The sequence below is a fragment of the Quercus lobata genome, chromosome 10, assembly GCF_001633185.2.
Source record: "Quercus lobata isolate SW786 chromosome 10, ValleyOak3.0 Primary Assembly, whole genome shotgun sequence".
Lineage (NCBI taxonomy): Eukaryota > Viridiplantae > Streptophyta > Magnoliopsida > Fagales > Fagaceae > Quercus > Quercus lobata.
The window spans coordinates 17,504,299-17,529,824 of record NC_044913.1 but is presented as its reverse complement, the minus strand read 5'-3'; the positions used below and the strand labels follow the sequence as shown (position 1 = coordinate 17,529,824).

The 25,526-nt window shown below is 40.8% G+C and overlaps 5 protein-coding genes across 7 annotated transcripts; 1 reads left to right on the top strand and 4 right to left on the bottom strand.

The window, feature by feature from the left end:
- The first annotated feature begins 3,162 nt into the window (after positions 1–3,162).
- On the top strand, positions 3,163–6,596 carry LOC115964022 (galactoside 2-alpha-L-fucosyltransferase-like). Its single transcript, XM_031083306.1, has 2 exons — positions 3,163–3,678; positions 4,961–6,596. Exons 1-2 carry the CDS (start codon positions 3,417–3,419, stop codon positions 6,421–6,423), a joined length of 1,725 nt encoding a protein of 574 aa, XP_030939166.1. The 5' UTR covers positions 3,163–3,416; the 3' UTR covers positions 6,424–6,596.
- Positions 6,597–12,110: 5,514 nt separating this feature from the next.
- Positions 12,111–13,393, bottom strand: LOC115964439. The gene is made up of 2 exons (XM_031083749.1): positions 12,640–13,393; positions 12,111–12,436 (listed from the first exon to the last, which is right to left on the bottom strand). Exons 1-2 carry the CDS (start codon positions 13,391–13,393, stop codon positions 12,111–12,113), a joined length of 1,080 nt encoding a protein of 359 aa, XP_030939609.1.
- Positions 13,394–14,989: 1,596 nt separating this feature from the next.
- LOC115964438 lies at positions 14,990–15,595 on the bottom strand. The gene has a single exon (XM_031083748.1). It carries the CDS (start codon positions 15,593–15,595, stop codon positions 14,990–14,992), a length of 606 nt encoding a protein of 201 aa, XP_030939608.1.
- A 99-nt stretch (positions 15,596–15,694) lies between these two features.
- Positions 15,695–16,830, bottom strand: LOC115964437. Its single transcript, XM_031083747.1, has 2 exons — positions 16,616–16,830; positions 15,695–16,298 (listed from the first exon to the last, which is right to left on the bottom strand). Exons 1-2 carry the CDS (start codon positions 16,828–16,830, stop codon positions 15,695–15,697), a joined length of 819 nt encoding a protein of 272 aa, XP_030939607.1.
- Positions 16,831–19,547: 2,717 nt separating this feature from the next.
- LOC115962826 (peptidyl-prolyl cis-trans isomerase NIMA-interacting 4) lies at positions 19,548–22,617 on the bottom strand. 3 transcript variants are annotated; one of them, XM_031081698.1, is made up of 5 exons: positions 22,514–22,617; positions 21,079–21,226; positions 20,832–20,941; positions 19,957–20,099; positions 19,548–19,858 (listed from the first exon to the last, which is right to left on the bottom strand). In XM_031081698.1, exons 2-5 carry the CDS (start codon positions 21,221–21,223, stop codon positions 19,816–19,818), a joined length of 441 nt encoding a protein of 146 aa, XP_030937558.1. In that variant the 5' UTR covers positions 21,224–21,226; positions 22,514–22,617; the 3' UTR covers positions 19,548–19,815. The 3 variants fall into 3 exon arrangements, with proteins under 3 accessions (XP_030937558.1, XP_030937559.1, XP_030937560.1); XM_031081699.1 differs by having other exon boundaries at positions 21,079–21,266; positions 22,514–22,609; XM_031081700.1 differs by lacking the exon at positions 22,514–22,617 and adding an exon at positions 21,445–21,548.
- Between the last annotated feature and the right edge of the window lie 2,909 nt (positions 22,618–25,526).

The window sequence follows — 25,526 nt, the reverse complement described above, 5'->3', positions numbered from 1 at the left end:
CTCGAACTCAAACCTATGGGGAAACCAACTACTTTAAGCAAAAACTATAAGTTTTGGACAGAACCAAGGTATTGCATGGTCCTCAGACTCAAACCTATGGGGAAACCAACTACTTTAAGCAAAAACTATAAGTTTTGGATAGAATCAAGATATTGCATAGTCCTCGGACTCAAACCTATGGGGAAACCAACTACTTTAAGCAAAAACTATAAGTTTTGGACAGAACCAAGGTATTGCATGGTCCTCGGACTCAAACCTATAGGGGCTATGAATATTGTTAGGAACGTGGCAAAGCATCCTAGTGCTCGGCGACCTTCTCGGATGGTTCATTTTAGGTTACCCATCCTCGGGTGATCACCCCATATGCAATACAGAGCATTCAGCGGTTATTTCGGTCAGTCTCATATGGCTAACCTACTTCAAGTCGGCATTATTGTGTCTATCAGTTTTAATAAGTTCAAAGCGATAGCTCTTTGTTAACAAGGGTTTCGGTCCTAAGTATTGTTCAAAAGAAAAGGATACCAATACATCCATTCACAAAATAATTATGGAAGAAATGAAAGAACACGCAAAATGAGATAAAATCATCTTTTATTAGAAAAAAAAGTGGTACAACGTACAATAAGGGGCTTAAACAAGCCTATACCAGAAGCTAAATACAGAAGCAAAAATAAAAGCAAAAAGAAAAAGAAAAAGAATACAGGGAAATGATAAATCCTTCAAAATTTTGCCCTAGTAGCAACTAAGCGCGTCAAGATGGCACCAGTGATGGAAGAGAAGAAGAAGCGGAGGCACTTAAGTGGCCCTAGTGATGGAAGAAAGGAAGAAGCAGTTGAGCCTAACCCCCGTACCAGCTTTGACTGCAATCAAGCAGGTATCATATTAGTAGCGCTCAAGAGAGAGCGGATGGTACCGACGATGAGAAACCTCAGTGTTGTCGCACCAAAAATCTGATGCGACCTCCACCTGCTTCGGATTTTGGCTGAAGGAAGAAGAGACTCCTTTCTCGCCTTGTCAAGAGGAAGAAGTGTCTTGAGTCTTTGTCTCCCTTGTCCTGACCGGGCCATCTTGAGTCTCGGGGAAACCTAATGCTTCTGGAGAGGGTGTGGTCCCTTTGCCCTCATCCCAGACTTGACCATATCACTCCCTAGGGCTCAGTCACACTGGTAACAGGGGCTATGGGCACAACTGGAAAGTTAGGGATTTAGAAGGCTTAAAGGGTCTGCGAATAAAGAAGATGACCTCCCACCGCACTTCTTATATGGGGGGCAAGCCTGGTGGCATTTACTCTGTACAAATCTCTAAGAAAAGTTACAAACGAGATAAGTCCCACCCAACTCCCAATGCTGTCTTCAACCGTTGGATTTGCATCGCCTCGTAAAGGGAACTTATTAAAGATGCGCCTCGTGCACCGAAACAGCAAGAACGTGGCGTGAGTAAAGCTAAGGGAATGTCTTATAATCAGGAGCATGTCCTAAGCAAATGAAGAGGCATAGGCATTGATGAAGGACGAGGCTTGGCAAGTCGTGACATAGGCCCGACGTCACCAAAACCCAGGATTTTGAAAAGCTATTGTAGGGCCAGAGAACTTGTGACCCCGGCCCACTTTACGTTAGGGCCCAAGGCCCGAGCTGAGGAGGGATATTGCCGAGGACATACAACGAAAGTCCAAATGGCCTAGAGATATAGCTGAGGACGATTCTGTCATCGGCATCCCAAAGCGCTCCTGGAAGAAAGGGTGAGTATGGTATAGAAGCGGTGCATGGGAAAGCTGAACACCTCCGCATTGATGGGGAAAGGACCCTTGAACAGTGTGGCGACAAAGAATAAGGGAAAGGCTACCATTACTACAATTAAGTACTCTGCGCCTGACAAATCAATACTTTTCAGCTTTTACAACCACTCCCAACCACTTTGGGTATGGCTGATAGGACAAGTATCAGCCCTAGAAAGCTAAACCTACACGTGGACATTGGAAAAAGGAGAAAGGCTAGTATAAAAAGGAGAGGGAAGCAATCCAGAAGGGGGACTGGGAGGAGGGCCAAGAACTAGAGCCTCCCAGGCCGTGCCAAGGAGAAAACCTTCTTAGGCAAGCACAGTTCATCCTTATGTAATTACCATGAACACCATGACTAACCACTGTCTGGTGACCAAGGTCTAGTCTTTTAGCCCACTCTTTACAAATTTATTGTTTGGGCCTTAAACGTTCGAACCTAATAAAACCAGTTTGGGGTCATTACAAATTGAGTCCTTATAACAAGAAAATTTGATATTTTTGAAAAGTTTTGATAGCGATAGTTAGTACTATTAGCCAAAATCTTAGGGTGGTGATTGTATTTAACATAACGTTTTAAAAATCGGATCAAACCAACCGGTTGAACCCTAGAATTAAACACAAAATTCGTCCAAAAAATATCGAGAAAATTGGCAGTAAAACCATGAACCTGCCAATTCAACCACCACAACAAATCCTAAATTGTGGATTGTTAGTTATTGGTTGTTATAGGTGGGTAAAAAAGTAATTTAAGTTGTAAATTCAAATTAAAACTAATAAAAACTTACCACCTATGATTTTTGTGAACATAACACTCCTCTTTAGATATCTAGCATTTTTTTTTTTAAGAGAAATAATATATCCACAACATTTTTACAACAAATTATAAGTGGTAGCTTGTTACCGATTGTTATTATTGGAGCAAAAAAGTAATCTTTGTATTAAATTCAAATTTGAACAAGTAATAACTAATCACTTATGATTTGTTGTAAAAATATTATAAAAATGTTATGGACGTAACAACTTTATTTTTTTAATTGCCGACTATGCGTGCCTTACCACTATGAAGACATGTCCGGTTGTAAAAACTCTAGTTCCTACCAACTACACAGAATCTTTGCCTTGTCACCGTCACTCACTGTTCCTTGTTACCGATCATTATTATTGGGGCAAAAAAATAATCTTTGTGTTAAGTTCAAATTTTAACAAGTAATAACTAATCATATATGATTTGTTGTAAAAATATTGTAAAAATGTTATGGACGTAACACTTTTATTTTATTTAATTTTTTTTTTTTTTTGATGAAACACTTTTATTTTTTTAATTGCCGAACTATGCGTGCCTTATCACTATGAAGACGTGTCCGGTTGTAAAAACTCCAGTTCCTACCGACTACACAGAATCCTTGCCCTGTCCCCGTCACTCACTGTCCCTCGTTCAAAGCTTTGAATCACATTTGAGACAGAACACAATTTCATAGTCATAAGTCATGACAAAAAACCAAACCAGTCTTCTGCAACACAAACACACACTCACACATTGAATCCAACTGGACCCAGATCCGAATACCCATCTCTCCCCAAACTGGACCTGACCCAGATCCAGATGAGAGTCCCAATTCCACCACCTATATGATATGATATGAAGAGGTTCAAGAAAAACCAAGATGATGAGAATGGTAATGGCGTAGCCAGGCCACCGAATTCGGATTCCCACATTGTTGTGAGAGATCCAGATAGGAAATCCGGGTCCAACCCGATGAGGCTGGTGGGGATCGTTGTGGTTTGTCTGATGATTATTTCGGTTCTGTTTTCAGTTTCTGTAGTTCTCAAAGACCCACCTTCAGATAAAGTTTGGATAGCTGCTGCAGAGGCAAGGTTTGTTGATGTGGGTCCCAAAAAAGGTACTTTTGCTTTCTGGGGTTTTAAGGTTTCAAGTGTTGGACTCAAGTTTGAGTTTGTGTGTACTTAGATTTTTCTTTTTTTGGGTGCTTTTGGTGTTGGGTTTTTGTCATTGATGCTTACATGTGAAAAAATGCTGCTCAGTTTTTTTATTCACTATGATTAAAAGCCATGTTGCTCAAATGACACTTCAGATGCCCAGTTATCGAATTATCAAAATAAATAGTAAAAATAAAGATTGAGCATGTCTTTTTTAGGTGAAAGTGCGGAAAGAAGTTGACTTTGATTTACATATTTGGTATTGAGAACAAGTTCAACACTAAGTTAATCTGCATTAGATCAAAGAAGTTCTGTATGTCTTAATAGCTACTTGGGGCCGGCTATATTAGTACTTTCAGGTTTAATCAATCAAGAGCCATGACTTTTACCTAAATCTCATACCATTATAAAGTTTTCCTAATACCTCAGATAAAGTAGTTTGAGGCTATTTATATTTACTGAATTTGTTTCATTTATGAAACTTGTTTTTCTTTTGATATCATTTTTTGGTGTGCTCTTAGTTTTAAAGTTTCCACCTTTCTTAATCTGTCTACTTGTGTCAGAGATTAGATTAAAGGAGGCAAAAATCCACACTCTAAAGATTGACAATGTTGAAAGAATTTTAGGCAATTTGGAAAAGACATTTTTGGAAGAAATCTTTTGGGGGAAAATGGACTTGTTAAATTCAATTCAGTTTAAAATATCTAGGATTTTACTTGTGCCTTTCTTTTAAGATGCCAAAAAGTGATATTCAGATCTATGATAATTAAATGCGCGTGAAGTTGCCTTTGTTTAATATGTATGCCCCTCCTTTTTTTCTGCTTTGGGCTAGAAGCCCCAACATTCTATTGTTGGTACATACTAACAAACATGACTTCTTTCCTGTTTTAGCTTGTCATGGTTCTTATTTTTCATTGCTATTTCCAAAACCTGAGAGATAATGTAATTGGTGAAAATTTTGTCCTTTTGTTAGTTGATTTTGACAATGTTGTAATACTTGAAGGTATAAACTGCAAGTTTTCATAGTCAATGGGCTGATTTAGAAGCAACCTCAAACTTAGAGGTGTAAATACTGATAGTATTTTATCCTACTTTTTCCCCCTCTACTGCAAATTGATCTGTCAGATAATACTCTCGCTGCCCAATAATTGGTGTTGTATCCACATTGATCATGGTTGTTTGTATTTTACTTGTATCTCTGGGAGGCATGATTTGTTCATGATGATGTACTCTTCTAATTCATAGGTTCAGAAGATGATGCTGTTCAGTCCACTGGGGTGCCAAAGGATAAACTGCTTAGAGGGTTACTTTCTGCTGGATTTGATGAAGGATCTTGTATCAGCAGGTATCAGTCAGCTGAATATCGCAAGGAACTATCACACAAACCTTCCTCTTACCTCACTTCCAGGTTACGAAGATATGAAGCTCTACATAAAAAATGTGGACCCTATACTGAATTGTATAACAAAACCTTGGAGCAACTGAAGTCTGGTCATTCCACTGGGTCCTCAGAATGTAATTATGTAGTATGGATTTCCTATAGTGGATTAGGGAATAGGATACTTACCCTAGCTGCATCATTTCTATATGCCCTCCTCACAAACCGCGTCCTACTTGTTGACCCTGGAGTTGATGTGGCCGATCTCTTCTGTGAACCATTTCCAGAGGTTTCCTGGTTTCTACCCCCAGATTTTCCCCTTAAAAATCATTTCAACAGCTTCAATCAGGAATCCCCTCAATGTTACGGGAAAATGGTGAAGAATAATACAATTGCAAATTTGAATGGGTTGATACCATCTTCTGTCTACCTCCATCTAGCCCATGATTATGGTGATCATGATAAGCTTTTCTTTTGTGATGAGGATCAATCTTTTCTGCAGAAAGTACCTTGGTTGATTGTGAAAACAGATAACTACTTCATCCCATCTATTTTCTTAATCCCTTCTTTTGAGCAAGAATTGAGTAATCTCTTCCCAAATAGGGATACGGTTTTCCACTTCTTAGGCCGATATCTATTCCACCCCACAAATCAGGTTTGGGGACTTATTACCAGATACTATGAAGCCTATTTAGCTAGAGCACATGAAAGAATAGGCATTCAGATCAGGGTCTTTGATGTTGGGACTGGTCCATTTCAGCATGTACTTGACCAAATCCTAGCTTGTACCATAAAGGAGAATCTTTTGCCAGAAATCAACAGAGAGCAACACATTATCAGCACATCCAAAGGAACTCAGAAGTCTAAAGCTGTTCTGATGACATCATTAAGCTCCGGGTACTCTGAAAAGATTAGAGATATTTATTGGGAACATCCAACTGTAACCGGTGAGGTGGTTGGCATTTTCCAGCCGAGCCATGAAGAGTATCAACAAACAGAGAAGCTAGTGCACAACCGGAAGGCATGGGCAGAGATGTACTTACTGAGCATGACTGATATGTTGGTCACAAGCTCATGGTCAACTTTCGGGTATGTGGCTCAAGGTCTTGGAGGGTTAAAGCCATGGATACTATACAAGCCTGAGAATGGGACTGCCCCCGACCCACCTTGTCGTCGAGCCATGTCAATGGAACCTTGCTTCCATGCACCTCCCTTCTATGACTGCAAGGCAAAGGTCGGGGTTGACACAGGTAAAATTGTACCCCATGTGAGGCATTGTGAGGACATGAGCTGGGGCCTCAAGCTTGTTGATCATTATGATGAATTGTAATCATTCATGTATGTCTTCAAAGATTGGGATTGGACACGGGTGAACCTGTTCGCCTTTAGATTGTTGAGCATTACGATAAATTGTAGTCTTGTGTCTGTTGTATAAGTTATAACTTAGATAATGAATTTGCACTTTTTTTCGGTGTGCAAAAGTAGTAACTATTTTTTTAATTATACCTTCTTGCAAAAAAAGGTTTTGGTTATTACTTATTACTTGCCCAAAACAAACAATTGTTAATGTAATGGTGTCAGATCCGATGGATTGATATTTTGTAGTTGGGTGTCGGGTGTGCATGTGTCGGGATGAGGGGTTTTTCCCCCTATGATCGGATTGAAATAAAACCTAACTGATGTAGATTGGTTGAGGGAAAAGAAAAACAATTAAAATCTTAATTACACTAGAAAAAAGAATTTTAATTGAACATGAAAAGGCACAAATAAATCCTAATTCCACTAGAAAAGAGAAAACAACATAAAATATTAAAATAATTTCTTTTCCCTTAACTAATCTGCATCATTAACCCATTAGAACAACAGCAAATAAATCATAATTTCACTAGAAAAGAGAAAACAACATAAAATATTAAAATATTTTCCTTGATATTTGGTTACAATTTAAAATAGCACTACACTCAATTTATCAAACCAAGACAAATAATCAAACCAAATGGCATTTAAATGGTAAGATATCAAATGATTTCATCCCAACTAAGTTGAGAAACAAAATAAAATAGTAGCTATAGGCTCCAAAGACGGGCTCGCTGGGTCAAACCACTATTTGGGCTCACAATTTATTTATCTGGTGGGTCTGGGTATCCTACCTTGGGTTGTCCTAGGCTAAGGGACCCAATGAGATCACTTTTCTCTTTTTCTCAATGTTATCTCCTCTCTAGCTTACTCACTCTTTTCTTTCCTCAGAATTGCATCCCCCAACTATCCATTCGTTTCTCCTATTTATAGTCTTTGTTAATGGGGTGATTATCATTATCTTCTCCTTTAGTGCAAAGAAAGGTCCAATGTCGATGAACTTAAAGGGATTTTTAGGTATGAGTGGCTTTGGGTACAGTTCCCACTTCAGTAAATGTGTTCGGCAGCGAAGTTTCCTAAGGTTCTGCTGGGCGCTTAAATGGCGATGTGACCGGGCAATGTGATCGAGCATGTACATAGTGCCCGGAAACGATTTCCCGAGCATCCTGTGAGCGGGACGTACGCAGTCCGTCTTTTAAGTGTTCGGACAACACTCAGTTCAGATTGGTAGTTATTTGTGGGTTTGGGCCGAGGCTCTTGTTGATGTGAAGGTTGGACCCTTGGCCTATATCATTGATTCATGGTCCAAGGCCCAATATGAACTTGGACGTTAGGTGCCATACAATAGCCCCCCCTTGATTCGTCCTCGGCCTCGGGGGACGAATCAAGGAGTCAGAGAGGCAATGTTTTGCCCGAGAAGTCCAACGGATGTGCTTGGGTGGTTACAGCGGTCCATAAATGCGTTCTTCAAAAGACGCGTCGCTTCAGACCCTGTGGTTCTACGATCATTATTACCTGGCGGTTCACAAACCGAGGCGCGCGTGTGGATTGCTCTGGGCATCTCTAAGGTCACTCCCTTTTTACTTCATCATTGCTAATTAATGTTACTTTTTGTACACTAACTGATGCTTTCCTTGGCTCCTATAAGTAGTTCATCTTAATTCATTTTCTCACTTTTCACTCTTTACTACTCCGAAATTTCTCTCTGCCGAGCATTCTCCTGCGCTCTAGTCCACTAACCCAAAATCCTCCTCTCCCTTAGAGCCAGAAGTAAGTCTTCTTCCCCTTTCCTTTGTTTTTATTTCCCTCCCCAGAGCACTCTTTAATTTCTAGTGTTAAGATAGGTTTTGCTTACCTCTTGAATGCCGGAGCGCCCTTAGCCGCCTTTAGGCAAGCCTTTAGCGTCTCTGATGATGTGGAGTTGGCTTATTGCCACGAAAGTGAAATCGCCCTCCACAGAGGGGGAGGCACGACCTTTTTCCCGTTGATGTTTGTCCTAAAAGGCGGGGGCAGGTTTCCCATAGACCCGCTTCTACTTAACACCCTTAGATACTACGGATTGAGTGTCGACCAACTCCCCCCCAACTTTTACCGGGTATTGAGTTGTGTGGGTAGGCTGAACCAAACGTTCAGCTTGCAATTAGACCACCACGACATAAACCACATGTACAGCCTTTATGGAAAGAATAAATCAAATTACTACTTAAAGACTAAAGATAACAGGGTACGGCTGATTTCTTGTTTGCAGGACTTTAATAGGAATTCCGCCGGGGAATATATCCAAGTGCGCGACAATTGGTTTATTGATGACATCCTTCCCCCTTTGTCACGGCGCGAAGTTGGTTCGTCCTAACTTTTAATTCCTCATGTTTCCTAAATTTGTAAATACTTTATTTACTCTAACCCTGATTTGTTTTCTTTTTGCTGCAGCCGGTTCAGTGTTCACTCAGGATATCAGAACAGTTCACGTCTGGGACCTGAATTTTGTACTAAGGTCCGAGATCTTCGTGCATCGGGACAGTCAACTTTGCGCGTCTCACCTCATTCTCGGTGTGGACCTAGTGTACTCCACTTGGCAACCTTTCAGCCAAGCCCTCATTGTAGATAGCCCACTTCTTTCTTACATAGATGTTCGGCACGCAAACTTCCTCTCCCCCAGCATTACTGTAGGCGAAGCCCGAGACCTCGGCCCGCGGTATACTTGTTCGGAAGAACTCGCACCTATAAGGGACGAATCAGCCAAAGCAGCATCCAGACATCTCCAGGAACGTACTCACGAGGCTGTTCAGCATGAAGCCATACCAGCCGAACCTGCGAATCCAATTCAAGTAGCCGCGCAAGAAGCTGCGGAGTCTAGTGACTCTTCCAGGACACATTCTGCTTCCGAAGACATGGTGACCAGAAAGACCTTGACTGTCAGCCGTTTCATTCCTGGGGCAAGCTAGGCCGTTTAGCAGCAACCTCCACCTCAAGGGCGTGTCCCGGCTCCTCCCGCTCATCCTCCGCCTCCCCCTGCTCCCAAGCGACAACGCAAGAGGCAAAGGCTTGCCGATCAATCCTTCACCGGCCCGGGAGAGGGTCAAGTCCAAACTCCCTTTCAACCTTCTTGGGGTATCAGCATCCGGGAGCCGCCGGCCTAGGTTGGAACAAATGTGGCCTCATCCTCCAGACCGGCGCAGCTGTGGCAACCAACGTACGAGCTAGACGGCACGCCCCTCCCGGCTAATGCAAGCATCCGGGCATGGGAGAAGGGTGAAGGTGGCCATGTTACCCAAAGCTTGGTCCACGATCTCCTCCTACCCGAGGATGTGAGCGCATTTGCTGATGGGATCGATGAGTCCATGGGGAGAAGACTCCAATGGCACACCATCGCGGTAAGTCCTCTTCCTTTGCACTCTTATTAGTATCATTTTCCTTCTGTGCACGTCCTTATATTTTTTGTGTTCATTGTAACTTCAAGTTGTCGTGCATGAATAACATTGTCTTTAACAGGCCGCCCAGCTAGCCCATATACTGAATGAGAGGGTGAAGGATCTTACCGAGGTGGTTGATAAGGAGAAAGCTGGTAAGGAAGAGGCTGTGAAAACGGCTAAGGAGAAAAAAAAAACTGCTGAATCTACCGAGAAGAGGGCTGCTACTGCGGAGAAATCCCAGGCTTCGGCAGAGAAAAGATCGGCGTAGCTGGTGACACGGTAGAATGAAACGGAAGTGAAGTTGGCCGAAACAGCGAGCTTGAACTCCACTTTGTCCGAAGAAGTTGCTGATCTGCGGGTGGCCCTTAAAGCTTGTGAGAGTAAGTGGTATGATGAAGGGTTTGCCGACGCAGAGAAGGGTGTGGAGCTGGTGGTAATGCAAGCTTGGTAACTATCTTTCCAGGAAGGCTGGATGGTTGCTCTACAGGCCCTAGGAGTGCCCGAGGACTCCCCTCTTAGGGACCCTGGTCAGATCCCTGTTCCAGTCTCTGCCCCTACCGCTCAGAACCCAGCCTGTCCAAACGAAGAGGAGGAGACAGATAGCTTGAGGGAGCTGATGGAGTAGATTGATGCCCACGTGGAGATAATCGGGACAGAAGTAACCAGCAACCCTCCCACTGAAGGCCTTCATGGTGAAGATGTTCATTCCCAGCCTCCCGTACCCGAGCACCATTCGGCCGAGATGACCTCCGAGATGCAACCCGTGGATCTTTCCTCCTAATTGCCGAATCTGCTTTACTTTTCTTCTATTTGCTTTTATTTTTACAGTTTTTATTTAATTTCGAGTTGGTTTACCCATGTCACCGGGCTATGGCGACTAAACAATTATTTCTTGGTTTTAAACAGTTTGCTCGATTTCTGAATTTGAATCTCAATATCACCGGGTTTTGGTGATGACAAAATTGATTTATCATGCTTGATTTTGATTTGTGTTATTTGATGATCAATTGTGATAATGCATGTATATTTTATCCTTCTTGTGTATGTTTCAAAGTTTTCGTAAATGCATGTGCGGTTTTCCCTCGTTGGGTGATAGGGGTTGAACCGAGAAGTCGGATTATGCTCTTCGGAATTTCGAGTAAGTTTTCTACCTACTCGGTGATGGGGATCGAACCGAGAAGCAGGCTTAAACCTTTATAAATGTTTTAAGTGAGGTTTCCACCTGCTTGGTGATAGGCATCGAACCGAGAAGCAGGCTTCTATCCTTAGAAATGTTTTAGTAAGGTTTCCACCTGCTCGGTGATAGGCATCGAACCGAGAAGCAGGCTTCTGTCCTTAGAAAAGTTTGAGTAAGATTTCCACCTGCTCGGTGATAAGCATCGAACCGAGAAGTAGGCTTTTGTCCTTAAGATTTTTAGTAAGGTTTCCACCTGCTCGGTGATAGGCATCGAACCAAGAAGCAAGCTTCTGTCCTTAGAAAAGTTTGAGTAAGGTTTCCACCTGCTCGGTGATAGGCATCGAACCGGGAAGCAGGCTTCTATCCTTAAGAGTTTTAGTAAGGTTTCCACCTGCTCGGTGATAGAGTACGAACCGAGAAGCAAGCTTCTATCCTTAGAGAAGTTTTTTAGCTGCTTGAATTTCCTTAGCTTCCCCCTTGTCCATCAACCGGGCATAGTGAACAAAAAGAATTTGCTCGACAAGAACGAACTGGTTGCATCTTTATCATATGAGTCAGTACAATGTACTTTTTTTCATGCATGGATGGTCAATGATAAAACTTCTTAAGATTGTAAGCATTCCAAGGTCGAGGCAATGGTACTTCGTTCATGTCTTCAAGATAATACGCCCCCACACCTGCAATGGCTGTAACTCTGTACGAACCTTCCCAAGTTTGGGCTAGCTTCTCGGCATTTGTATCTCGCATGCTTCCTATTGCCCTTCTCAGTACCAGGTCTCTGGCACTGAATTCTCTCACCCTTACACCTCGGTTGTAGCGTCGGGCAAGCTTTTGTTGATACTCTGCTAGCCTTATGGTAGCTGCTTCTCAATATTCTTCAAGTAAATCTAGGCCCTCCGTCAGCTGACCTTCGTTCTATTTCATATTGAATTTTGAAACTCGTGCGCTACATAAGTTGACCTCGGCTGGTATCACGGCTTCAGCCCTGTAAGTGAGAGAGAATGGGGTTTCACCCGTGGATCTTCGAGGAGTTGTCCGGTATGCTCACAAAACATTGGGTAGTTCTTTAGCCTAGTTGCCCTTCGCTCCTTCCAGCCTTCGCTTCAAGCCCTTCACGATTACCTTGTTCACGGCCTCAGCCTGGCCATTGCCCTGGGGATATGCCGGAGTAGAGTACTTGTTCCTGATGCCAAGATTGCTGCAAAATTCGTGAAAACCTCGGCTGTCAAATTGCAGCCCGTTATCCGATATAAGGGAGTCCGAGACCCCGAACCTGGTGATTATATTCTTCCATACGAATTTCTTCACATCTACGTCCCAGATATTGGCCAAAGCCTCTGCCTCTGCCCATTTGGTGAAGTAATCAACGACTACCAACACGAATCTTCGATTGCCCACTGCTCGGGGAAATGACCCGAGTATGTCCAGCCCCCATTGTGTGAAGGGCGAAGGACTGCTAATCGGGTTCAAATGCTCGGCAGGTCGGTATATCAAAGGGGCGTGCTTCTAACACTGCTCATACTTCCGAATGTATTCCGCGGCGTCCTTCTACATCTGGGGCCACCAAAATCCCTGAGTCATTGCCCGGTGTGCCAGTGACCGTCCCCTACATAGTTGCCGCATACCCCTTCATGCAACTCGGCCAGGAGTTGGCCAACTTTCTCTGGGTGTAAGCATGACAGATATGGCCCTCCGAGTGACCTACGATAGAGTTTCCGGTCCCCGGACAACCAATACCAGGCAGCCACCCTGCGGACCTTGTTGGCCTCTTTCTCATCATCCGGAATTCGGTCATCGGCTAAGAAATTTATGATGGGGTCCATCCAGTTCGATCCAAGTGTTGCGACTGTTGTGACTTTGACTTTCGCGGTCCCCTCATTTCTTGCCACCTTAATCCTGGGCTCGGGGATGAGTTCCACTCTGATAAGCCGGGGAATATCCTTGGCAATTGACGATGCCAGAGTGGTGAGAGAGTCAGCATGTCTGTTCTGTGCTCGGGCCACTTGAATCACCTTCACCATACAAAAGTCGTCCATGACTTGCTTCACTAAGTTTAAGTATGCTTTCATCCAAGGATCTCGAGCCTCAAAGCTCCCCTGCACCTGGTTGACTATGAGCCTTGAATCCGAATAAACCTCTACATCCTGAGCTTCTAACCGTGAAATTGCCCTCAGTCCGACAAGCAAAGCTTCATACTCTACCTCGTTGTTAGAGGCATTAAACCCCAACCTGAATGAATGCTCCAAGAGAATTCCCTCTGAGGTGATTATGACTACCTTGACTCCGACGCCTTTTGCGCTGGAAGCCCCATCCACATGTACCTCCCACGAGCAGTGCTCCACCTGACAGACCATCTCCCTTTTAGGATAGAATTCTGCTACAAAATCTGCTAATACCTGCCCCTTTACTGCACTTCTCGGCTTATACCTCACATCGAATGCCCCGAGCCGTGTCCCCCATTTAGCTATTCACCTCGTGAGATCGAATCTCTTTAACAATGACTGTAGGAGATGTTCGGTCAACACATATACGGTATGAGCTTGGAAGTACTAAGGTAATTTCCTGGTAGCATGCACTAGGGCCAACACCAATTTCTCCAAGGGCAAATACCTGGTCTTGGCGTCAACTAGAGTCTTACTGATATAATACACGGGCTGTTGTACTCCCTGGTCCCTTAAAAGCACAGCACTTATATCATGTTCGGATACCTAGAGGTACATGAACAATTCCTCTCCGGGCTCTGGTGCACTCAACATCAGTGCTTGCACTAAGTACTCCTTAAGGTTCTAGAAAGCCTTTCCACATTCATCATCCCACCGAAACCCCTTCCACTTCTTCAAAAGCTGATAAAATGGATGGCAGCGATTTGAAAATTTTGAGATGAACCGGTTGAGAGCGGTAAGCATCTCGGTCAACACCTGTACTTCTTTCGGGTTGCTCGGCAACCGGAGATGCTTCATGGCCTTTATTTGGTCGGAATTGACCTCTATCCCCTTGGTGATCAAGTACCCCAAAAATTTGCCAGCCCCCACTCCAAAGGCACATTTTTCTTCATTAAGACGCAATCTGTGCTTTCACAACACCTCGAACACTCCTCGGAGATCCTCTACATGTCGGACCTCTTACTTACTTTTTACCACCATATCGTCGATATACACTTCGACCGTATGCCCAATTTTATCCTGAAACATCCTCGTCATCATCCGCTGGTAGGTCGCCCCGGCATTCTTTAGCCTAAAAAGCATCACGGTATAATGATAATTAGCATCGGGGGATATGAACGCCGTTTTTTCCTGGTCTTCACTAGCCAGGGCAATCTGATGGTACCCTTGGAAAGCATCCAGGAAGCTCATCCTCGGGTGTCCGTAAGTGGCGTTCACTAATTAATCAATCTTTGGCATGGGAAACGGGTCCTTTGGGCATGCTCGGTTCAAATCCATGAAATCCACACAAACCCTCCATTTGCCGTTCTTCTTCCGAGAAAAAGGTCTCCTTTATTGTCCGTCCTCCTTTAGCTTCTCTACCTCCTGTCTTACTGCCTCAACATGGTATTTAGCCAACCTTCTCGGCTTCTGCTTCTTCGGGGGATATGAGGGGTCTACATTAAGTTTGTGGATAATAAACCCGGGATCAACCCCGAGAACTTCATAAGGATCCCAAGCGAAAACATTTATGTTTTGAACCAGGAACAGTAATACTTGGACTCTTTCCTCGCAACTCATGCTTACTACGACCTGAAAATATTTATTAGTGTCCGGTAGTATTTTTACCTTTACTAACTCCTTAGCGCAGCCAGCCCCCATCCCTTCTCGGGGCTCCTTTAATTACTATAATGGGTCTTTCCGTGACGTATCTTCTTGTTCAACACGCCCCTGTTCGGGCCGCCCAATCTCCTCGTCTCCAACCTGTTGTCCGGTGATTTCTCCCTGACTGACCTGATTCCCCCGCTTTCAGTTCACTACGGCAGTAAGACACTTTTTGGCCGCTTGCTGGTCTCCTTTTATTACAATGGCACCTCGCTCGGCTGGGAATTTAATCTTTACATGTAGTGTTGATGGGACGGCCCTCATTGAATGGATCCATGGTCTTTCCAGGATGGCAGTATACGGGGAAAATGAACTTACTATTGTGAATGTCACAGATACCTCTTTCCCTCCCATAATCATGGGGAGGGAGATTTGCCCCTCAGGAATCACTACTTTGCCATCAAACCCAACCAAGGGTGAAGTGTACTTCATAAGGTCCTTCTTCTTTAGACTGAGTCCCTTGAACAGATCAGGGTACATCACGTCGGCCCCACTTCCCTGGTCTATCATCACCCTTTTTACTAAGAAGTCGTTTATCCGGGCTGTGACCACTAATGCATCATCATGTGGCTGAATCGTCCCCTCCAAATCTTCATCGTCAAATGAGACGGGCTCCCATGCAAACTTCATCTTCTTACCCGACGACTGTAGACTCGGGTTACCTTCTACCGGTACCACTGTCAACACTCCTTTCCTCCTTCCTACAATGAGCTTCTCAAGCGCAACATGGATTACTTCAATTACCCCCATAGGGGGTAGGAGAGGGTTTCCCTTTTGTCGGGTATCTTGCCCTATAACTCTGTCCCCCAAATCTAGCACGAAATCCTTTAAGTGCCCGGCCTTGGTTAGTTACCTGAGATGATCCTTTAATACCCGGCACCATTCGGTGGTGTGACCCTTGTCTCGGTAATAAATGCAGTACAGATTCTGATTCCTTCGGGATGGGTCCGCTCCCATCTTGTTTGGCCATCGAAAATACGGCTCGTGTTTGATCCGGTCAAGAATCCTGTGTACCAGTTCCTTAAATGTCACGTTCACTTCTCCCATCTGTGCGGCCGACTCTTGAATTGCCAGACCCCCACGAGGTCTGAAGGGGAAACCTATCTGCCGGGGACGATTTATCATCGGCGCCTTGCCTTTGCTCTGCAGCTGGTCATCTTCTAATCGTTTGTATTCCTCGATGCGTCTCATGAGCTGCCGCATGCCTTTGGGCGGCTTCTTGGTTAACGACTCTCGTAGCCCAGAATCCTCGGGCAACCCTATCCTAAATGTGCTTGCCGCGACCCTTTTGTTATCCCCTCCTATCTCGTTGTATAGCTCCCAATACCGGCTGGCGTAACTACAGAGGGTCTCTTTCGCCCTCATTTTCATTGAGAGAAGCATGTCTACTGGCTGAGGTACTCGACTGCACATCATAAACCGGACTCCGAACTCTTGAATCAGCTCGGAGAAACTACGTATGAATCATTTCTGTAACCTATTAAACCACCTCAATGCAGTCGGTCCCAAACTAACAGGAAATACCTTGCACATGAGCGCATCGTTATGAGTATACAAAGACATCATCTGAATATAATGGCTGACGTGTTCCACCAGATCAATCTTCCCGTCATAGCAGTTGAATGGTGGGCAGGCAAACCTGTCCGGCATTTCGACTTGCTCGATTTTGTTTGAAAACGAGGACCAAGCTGCTTTTCACAGAGCGCGACTCATGGCGTCCATGGCAGCATTCCGAGGTCGCCTTTCTTTCCGGGAGAGTGAGTCCCTTACTTGATTTTTTCGAGAATGTGGATGGTCTCGGCGTTGCCCCAATTCTCGGGAGGGAGACCGGTTCCTATTTCGTCGAGACCTTCTCGAGTGCGAATGGTCTCGGTACCGATGAGATTCCTGGGAATTTGAACAACTTCACCGTAGTTGAGGTCCAGAATGATTGGTTCCCTCTTCGTATCTATTTCCCCCAATCTTGTCCTCCTGTTGCCGGTCATTTCTGTCTCCTCCCCAACACCTACCTCTCACCTCTAGCTCCAAACCCCTAACTAGTCTACGGAGCCGTTCGAGCTCTTCATCCTGTTCCTCCCTCTGCCTAGGTCTCGTAGCACCGGAAACCGTCCGTTGGGTTTGGTACAATCCCTCTCCCGTGCCGGACATCTCTTGTAGTTGGTCATGCCCCCTATCTTCTCGTTCTTTCTGTCTGCGCTCTCGCCAACTTGACCCCCGAGAGGACCCTATGGATTCGGTTCCCGCATGGTCTCCCGAATGCCTTTCAGACATTGTCCCCGAGTTTGAGTCCCTCTAAAACTACAGCGTCGTAGGAGAGCCCCACGGTGGGCGCCAATTGTAGGCTCCAAAGACGGGCTTGCTGGGCCAAACCACTATTTGGGCTCACAATTTATTTATCTGGTGGGTTTGGGTATCCTACCTTGGGTTGTCCTAAGCTAAGGGACCCAATGGGATCACTTTTCTCTCTTTCTCAATGTTATCTCCTCTCTATCTCACTCACTCTTTTCTTTCCTCAGAATTGCATCCCTTAACTATCCATTCGTTTCTCCTATTTATAGCTTTTGTTAATGGGGTGATCATCATTATCTTCTCCCTTAGTGCAAAGAAAGGTCCAATGTCGATGAACTTAAGTGGATTTTTAAGTATGAGTGGCTTTGGGAACGGTTCCCACTTCAGTAAATGTGTTCGGCAGCGAAGTTTTCTAAGGTTCTGCCGGGCACTTAAATGACGATGTGACCGGGCAATGTGATCGAGCATGTACATAGTGCCTGGAAATGGTTTCCCAAGCATCCTATGAGCAGGACGTACGCAGTCCGCCTTTTAAGTGTCCGGACAACACTCAGTTCAGATTGGTAGTTATTTGTGGGTTTGGGCCGGGGCTCTTGTTGATGTGAAGGTTGGACCCTTGGCCCATATCATTGATTCATGGTCCAAGGCCCAATATGAACTTGGACGTTAGGTGTCGTACAATAGCAATATTGCAACTATTTGCTGTCCCTTGCCATCTTTTGAAATGAGAAAATAATTTAATAGATTAGAATTTTTGTTTTATACTAATCAAGGAGGGGCAAAAAAGTAAATAAAATATATAATATATATTCAAATATAGGTAGATTGGATTGAGTTAGATAGATTTGTGAATTTATCGACCAGAATCCAACCCAACTTGAAGCAAAAAAAAATTTGGCGATCAGTTTTGGCGGTTGGTAGATTGGCTACACTCCCCTTGTGTGTGAGGCAATTGGGTTAGTTCATGGATAGTTTTCCAAATGAATTGATATATTATGAAACTTTGATTTTATGTATATACATTTGGTTTATATTCCTAATTGCAACCAAATCCAAATTAGGTCATTAATTGAGATAAAATAATTTAACTTGATATTGAACCAAATTATTCCATTAAAAAATATTAAATTGAATTGGAAGGAGGTCACTAAACCATTTGTCTAAGACTACTAATAAGATGGGAGTATTTATTCATCAACGAAAAAGTGTTGCAACTCTTATTTGGATTAGCTCTAAATGCAGGCCAAAATGGCCCATTAGCATTAATTTTTGAAATATTTAGCAACAGAGCACTGTTTCGAAAATAATTAGGGAAGTACCACTTTTTCCGAAAACGCTGCTATAGGGCCCGAAAACGTCACTATAGGGTTTAAAAAACACCACTATAAGGCCCCTTGAACCTGTTATGGGGACTTATAAAAAATTTTTGCAGGAAAACGCCGCTATAGAGCCCAAAAACGTCACTATAGGGCTTAAAAACGCCACTATAGGGCCCGTTGAACCTGTTATGGGACTTATAAAAAAATTTTACAGGAAAATGCCGCTATAGGGCCCAAAAACGTCACTATAGGGCTTAAAAACGCCACTATAGGGCCCCTTGAACCTGTTATGGGACTTATAAAAAAAATTTGCAGAAAAACACCGCTATAGGGCCCAAAAACGTCACTATAGGGCCCAAAAACGTCACTATAGGGCTTAAAAACGCCACTATAGGGTCCCTTGAACCTGTTATGGGACTTATAAAAAATTTTTGCAGGAAAACGCCGCTATAAGGCCCGAAAAAGTGGTATTTCCCTAATTATTTCCGAAACAGTGCTCTGTTGCTAAGTATTTCAAAAATTAATGCTAATGGACCATTTTGGCCCTAAATGCATATACCAAACCTATACGGAAAGCCCAAAGTTGTCCAAACTCTCTTTTTTTCTCTCTCACTACTATTATTGGTAAGTTGCATACACCAAGATCATGAATGTACAATCTTACCTTTTATCTCAATATTATTTGATACGAGAGGACCAAAAAAGGGGGAAAAAAACATTTAAACTAGAACTTATTGGCTTTTTTCTTTTACTATTATTAGTAAGAATTCTTCATTAATTTTCTTATTTATGAATTGCTTTCCATCAATGCTACATCGACACCCTTGATCATTAAACAAGGGCCTCTAATAAGCATGAACGGACTAGGATTCTCTAGAAATCTTAAGAGTAACTCAATCGTGAGTAAGTTCGTAAAATCCTATGCATCCATTTTGAAATGAATGAATTGAATTTTGTTACATCATCAACATTAAACCCAACTTTGACTATCACCATTTTTATACTTATTTAAACCATTGATGACGTACCAAAATCCAATCTCCTAATTTAAAAATGGTTCATCAGGATTTTAGAAATCCCATGATAGAATTACCTTAAGAAATAGGATCTTAATCCAATAGGATACCAATCTTCAAAATGTACAAATAGGATTTTAAAAACTCCATGATAACTAGAGGATGTTCATCCAATAGGATTACTGATCAATATACACGCAGAAAATCCTTACCACTCCAAAATACAGACTTCAAGAACATTTTACTTTAAAGGAAAGCAACATCCAGGCATTAAGCCAGGTGAATCCCATATGTTATTTTCCACACTAAGTTCATCTCACACTCAGCTTAATTCTACTGCATAGAATCAGTTCTTTCTCCCTTCAGATAAGATTATGTGGTATCCATGTCTGCAACAACAAAAAATAACAATAAAAATTATCCTTAGCTACTCTGCATATGTGAACTCTGATGTAAATAACGGAAATCAAGGATATAAAAACCATACGTTGATTTGAATGGTGCACTTGTAACCCCAACAGGTGTATTGAAGGCAACCTCCTGAAATGGCCCGGCCATCTTACCTCGTGGAAACCATCCAAGATCTCCACCCTTCTTCCCTGATGGACATTCAGAATATTCTTGAGCTACCTGCATCAAGAAAGCATAATAAATTAAAAACAAAATCACAAGTCAAAGCTGGTCATGTTTACAATCATTTTACTCTAAAATCACACCATTCATAAAAGACAAAAGAGCTTCTGATGTTTTGTCCAACAAAACTGAAGCATACCATGACATCAACCAGAACAATTATTAATATTATGAGTTTGTGACCCCTCAACTCCACCCTGCTACAACAAAGAATATCTCTGGGAAGAAAATGTTGATTCTCTTTGTTCTGTTTTACTTTAACCAGTTTTGTACCTTTTAGCAATCACCTTGTCCTTGCCTGTGGTATCAACAATTCAACATGTCTGCAAAGGCTCATTTTATTTTTTTAATAACTCCTAAGGCACCCATGGTTTCAAAATAATGGGAGTTCATATCAAAATCAACTCACGTCAAGGAGAACAAATGAAGAGGGTTTTCAAGATGAGGTCCCCAAAGATAACACCCCCCCCCCCCACCCCCCCCCCAAAAAAAAAAACTTTGCTTCAATTACAAGACAGAAGAATCAATGTTGGAATGTAAAATTACGCTCAAAGGATAAATAAATAAAAAAACGATTTAAAAACAGTTGCAGCTTCTAACCCAAGTACATGTAAACTATCTCCATAAGATAGTAGTAAAAGCTCAGGATAAAGGCAGACAGCAAATAGAGGAGGGCAACAAACTATTACAAAGAATGCTTCAAGAAATAATAATATCCTTGATGATTACCTTTGCAAACTCAGCTGGTGGAACCTTATCTCCATTGCTAAGCCAGCCATCCTGCAGCTTCTTGTATGCTTCATTAATTTTCCCTTGCTTCTCACATAAGATATGCCTTGCTGAAAAAATAAACGGCCACAATAAATAGCATGACAACAAGAAAAAAAAAAAAAAAAAAAAAACAAACAAACAAACAACAAAATGAAGTCAAAACTAGAAAAAACTAGGGCAATGGGGTAAAAGTTAATAAATAAACCTTTGACATATGTACAGGTGCCAAGCCCATCTGCTGCCTTTCCACCTTTCCCTTTACCCTTCGATGCGTTCTCATCACTCCCACTTGCTGCCTGTTTTCCCTTACCCTTTGCACCTGAGTCCTTGGCCTTTGAGTCCTTTCCCATTGCCTGGCAAACCCAAATGATTTATTTTAGCCAAATGCAGATCCTATTAAAGTGTTAGGAATAACAAAAATTCAAAGCTCAAGCCAGACACCAACGAACATTAATTCCAAACAGAGAGCAACTTGAAGCCACAGAATCAGAATCATGGCAGAAGCAACCGAGAAACAATCATAAATTGAAGAACAAAGGGTTAAAACAAAATTGAAAGAGCAGGTTACTACCTTTCAGTATGAAATTTTCTCTGTAATCATAAGAACAGTTTGTATCATGTTACAATATGATATTCCCACAAAATAGTTATCCTAGAAGATGCAGGCACAAGGGTCTACCCCTTTTATATTATAAGCTAACAAGGTTCATCTTATGCTTTTCATGATAAATAAAGTATCTACTAAAAGCTAAGAAGCATGGAGACTCCAAAATCCCTGACATAACCATGCTAGACACGACATTCCCTGCATGCGTGTCCTTAGCGTGTTGGCCTGTTAGGAGAGGAAAATTTTTTTTTTATTTTTTATTTTATTTAATAATTCCTTTGATTTTAGATATGTTAGTTGCTATTTATTTTGAAAACTTAAAATTAATATAACCCTGTAAGCAAATTATATATACACACACACACATATACTAATTGTTGTATCTCCACCATGTTGTAAAGTTTCCATGCCCCATGCCAATGTCTGTTTCCATGCTTCTTAGACTAAAAGCCTGTTTGCATTTCTAATCAATGCATTTTTGCCAATGACAAATAACCCATGAGAAAGTAATGATAAGCTCTCAACTACTCCCAAAAACATCCAAGATTTCAATCACACAATTCAATGACCCCAATAATAGATGGTTTTCCACATGATAAGAAATCAATCCCTAATTACTCTACTTATGCCAAAATAATAACAAGAAACTTCTTTCATTTTTTTCATTTTCTAAACATGCTTTGCCCTTCTGTACACTTAATTAGTTCCACTTAAACCACACCCCAAAAAAAAAAAAATCAAAAGGAAAAAGAACATCATATTCAGAGCAAAACTGAAATGGCAAATGAAAACACAACATACCCAGATGGGAAAACTACACCTAGACAGAACCCATGTTGGATAAATATACATAATTATATAAAGCATAGATTTTTTTAGCAGAAATTAACTTTGTAGAAACAATACCCACAAACAGAAAATTAGCAGTGCACTGAGAACATGGTAAAATTAATTGAACAAAGAAATATGAAGAGGGAATTTTCTATTTACTATGAAAAGGAATAGAGAACAAGACCGATCTAAGATTGATTACCTTAAGATTGGATCAAAAGCTGCGACCAAAGATTTACGTTTGAGAATTTAGCAAAGCCGAAGGAATCAAAAACTCTCGGGTTTTGACTCTTTTTGAGTGTTGAGGTCCCTTTTTAACTTCAATTACCCTTTTTCTGTTTTTTCTTTTTTTCAATTGGAGAACTATTGGGCCTAGTAACTATATGGGCTGGAACCTTTTACCATTGGGCCTTCTTTTTTTTTTTTGGTAGTGAAAGGTAAATATTTCCTATTGGGCCTTCTACTACTATTCTACTAATATAACAAAGGCCAAAATGGCCCATTAGCATTAATTTTTGAAATATTTAGCAACTGAGCACTGTTTCGGAAATAATTAGGGAAATACCACTTTTTCCGAAAACGCCGCTATAGGGCCCGAAAATGTCACTATAGGGCTTAAAAAACGCCACTATAGGGCCCCTTGAACTTGTTATGGGGACTTATAAAAAATTTTTGCAGGAAAACGCCGCTATAGGGCCAAAAAACGTCACTATAGGGCTTAAAAACGCCACTATAGGGCCCCTTGAACCTGTTATGGGACTTATAAAAAAATTTTGCAGGAAAACGCCGCTATAGGGCCCAAAAACATCACTATAGGGCTTAAAAACGCCACTATAGGACCCCTTGAACCTGTTACGGGACTTATAAAAAAATTTTGCGAGAAAACGCCGCTTTAGGGCCCGAAAAAGTGGTATTTCCTTAATTATTTCCGAAACAGTGCTCTGTTGCTAAATATTTCAAAAATTAATGCTAATGGGCCATTTTGGCCTATAACAAATCTCTCTTCTTCTTCTTTTTTCTTTTTCTTTTTTTATAATTTGATAACGGGTAAAATATTATTTTGGTCTCTAAATTTTGCTAGAAATTTGATTTTCATTCCTTAACTTTAAAAATTTCTTTTTTTATTCTTAAACTTTGTAAAAAAAAAAATTCAATAGTTTAGAGACAAAAATAAGGATGAAAAAAAAAATATATTTTTCAATAGTTTAAGGATAAATTAAATAAAACATTTTTAATAGTTTAAGGATGAAAAACAAACTTTTTAATAGTTTAGGGACAAAAAATGAACTTTTTAAAGTTCAGGGATAAAAACCAAACTTTTGATAAAGTTTAAGGACCAAAATAGTATTTACCATTTAATAATTATAATTGGAGAAGGGAGACTTGAAAGTTGAAACCTAAAAGTCTCTGTTATAAATCCTTAAAAGTGCTAGTTGAACTACTACGCTCTTGATCATATAATTCTCTTGGCTATCTCTATATTCCTACCTCCTTTATTATTAAGCAACCAGCTTGTAACCCCATACATATGCATAGATACAATTAAAAATATACCATAAGATGTATAATATAATTCCTATATATATAATTTAAATACTATTGATAGTCATTTTTATATTTTGTTAACTCTTTTAAAAAAAAAATGTAAGGATATTATTAGGTATAAAATGTAAGTTGTCCATATAAAATGTAATTTTTTATTTATTTTTTTTACGATTCATTTATTCTAAACTCTTTGGTTTTTGTATTTAATAACTCATTTGGATGAATATTCATGATGTGGTCCCACATTTGATTCTAAAATTAAGAAATAAATCTCTTTAAGAACAAATAATTTAAGACACATGGCGCAAAACTGAAACTCTAATTTAGAATTCTAATTTGAGCTTCTTTCAATTTCACCTGTTATATATATATATATATATATATATATAGAGGAGCCTTAATTGATTATCTAAGTTATTTCCCTCTTGACGTTTGAAGTGAGTTTAATTGTTTTTCTTTGACTTATCAACTCATTGCATGATCAACGTTAAGGAGACTAGTATTGCAAATAAGACATTTTATGTCCACTTTCTTTGTGCCTTCATATTGTCGTCAGAAAGAGTGAGGAATAAACAAGAATTGAAGGAGTATTTGTTTCAAAGAATTACCAACTCCTAAGAATTATAAGCAATGAAGCATATGCTCAATTTGCAGCTATAATTTGGTAGCGTGAAATTTTCAACTTTATGCTACAATCAAGAGATAATTAGGATTTTACAAAAAAAAAAAAAAAAAAAAAAGGAGATAATTAGGTAGAAATCTAAGTTGAAGCTATAATAAAGTAATTTTTGTTAGGTTAAATGTAATTACTCTCACTTAAATACTTGTACAGGCTTTGAAACTAGATCAACAAGGATTGTTGGACAATATCAACAATGGAAAATCATCCCAATTGTTGTCAAATTGACCTAACGTCATATATATATATATATATATATATATATATTCAAATTCAAATGCTTAGCACACTATGCGTGAGAATAAATAATTATTTTGAGATATGGTATAATAGTAATACTAGAATGTATAATTTATTATTAATGGAACAAAGTGGGCTAAGTTGACCGAACTAGATAGAAATGGATTGAAATAACTAAAATGGATCGAAATAAAACTGAAATGAACCAAAATAGACCGAATGAACAGAAGTGAACTGAAATAGACCGAATTGGACCAAAATAAACCTAATGGATCAAAATAGACCAAACTGAACCGAAATAAATCGAATGAACCGAAATAGACTGAATTGGACTGAACCGGACCAAAGTAAACTGAATTGACCAAATTAAACCAATCTGGACCCGAAATAAACTGACTGGACCAAAATAGACTAAAATATTACACTAATGTGGCTCAATAGTAGTGTAACAACAATAAATATCATGTTTTAGCTTTTAGATACTAAGATTTTTTTTAGAGTCAAATATTATATAGATAGATTAGCATTTTTTAGTATTTCCAATGGAAGTGTCTAGGATTTCAATCTCAATCCCCCACTTAAGATGTATAGAAAAAAAAGCTAAGAGAAAATTTTGTAAACAACACCATTTTCACATTGCCAACATTAAAATACAAAATTGGTGGAAATTTCAAGAAAGAAATATGAGAATCCTCCCTTTTATACATGCATGTATAGAAAATAAATTTTACATTTGTCGTTGGCAATCACC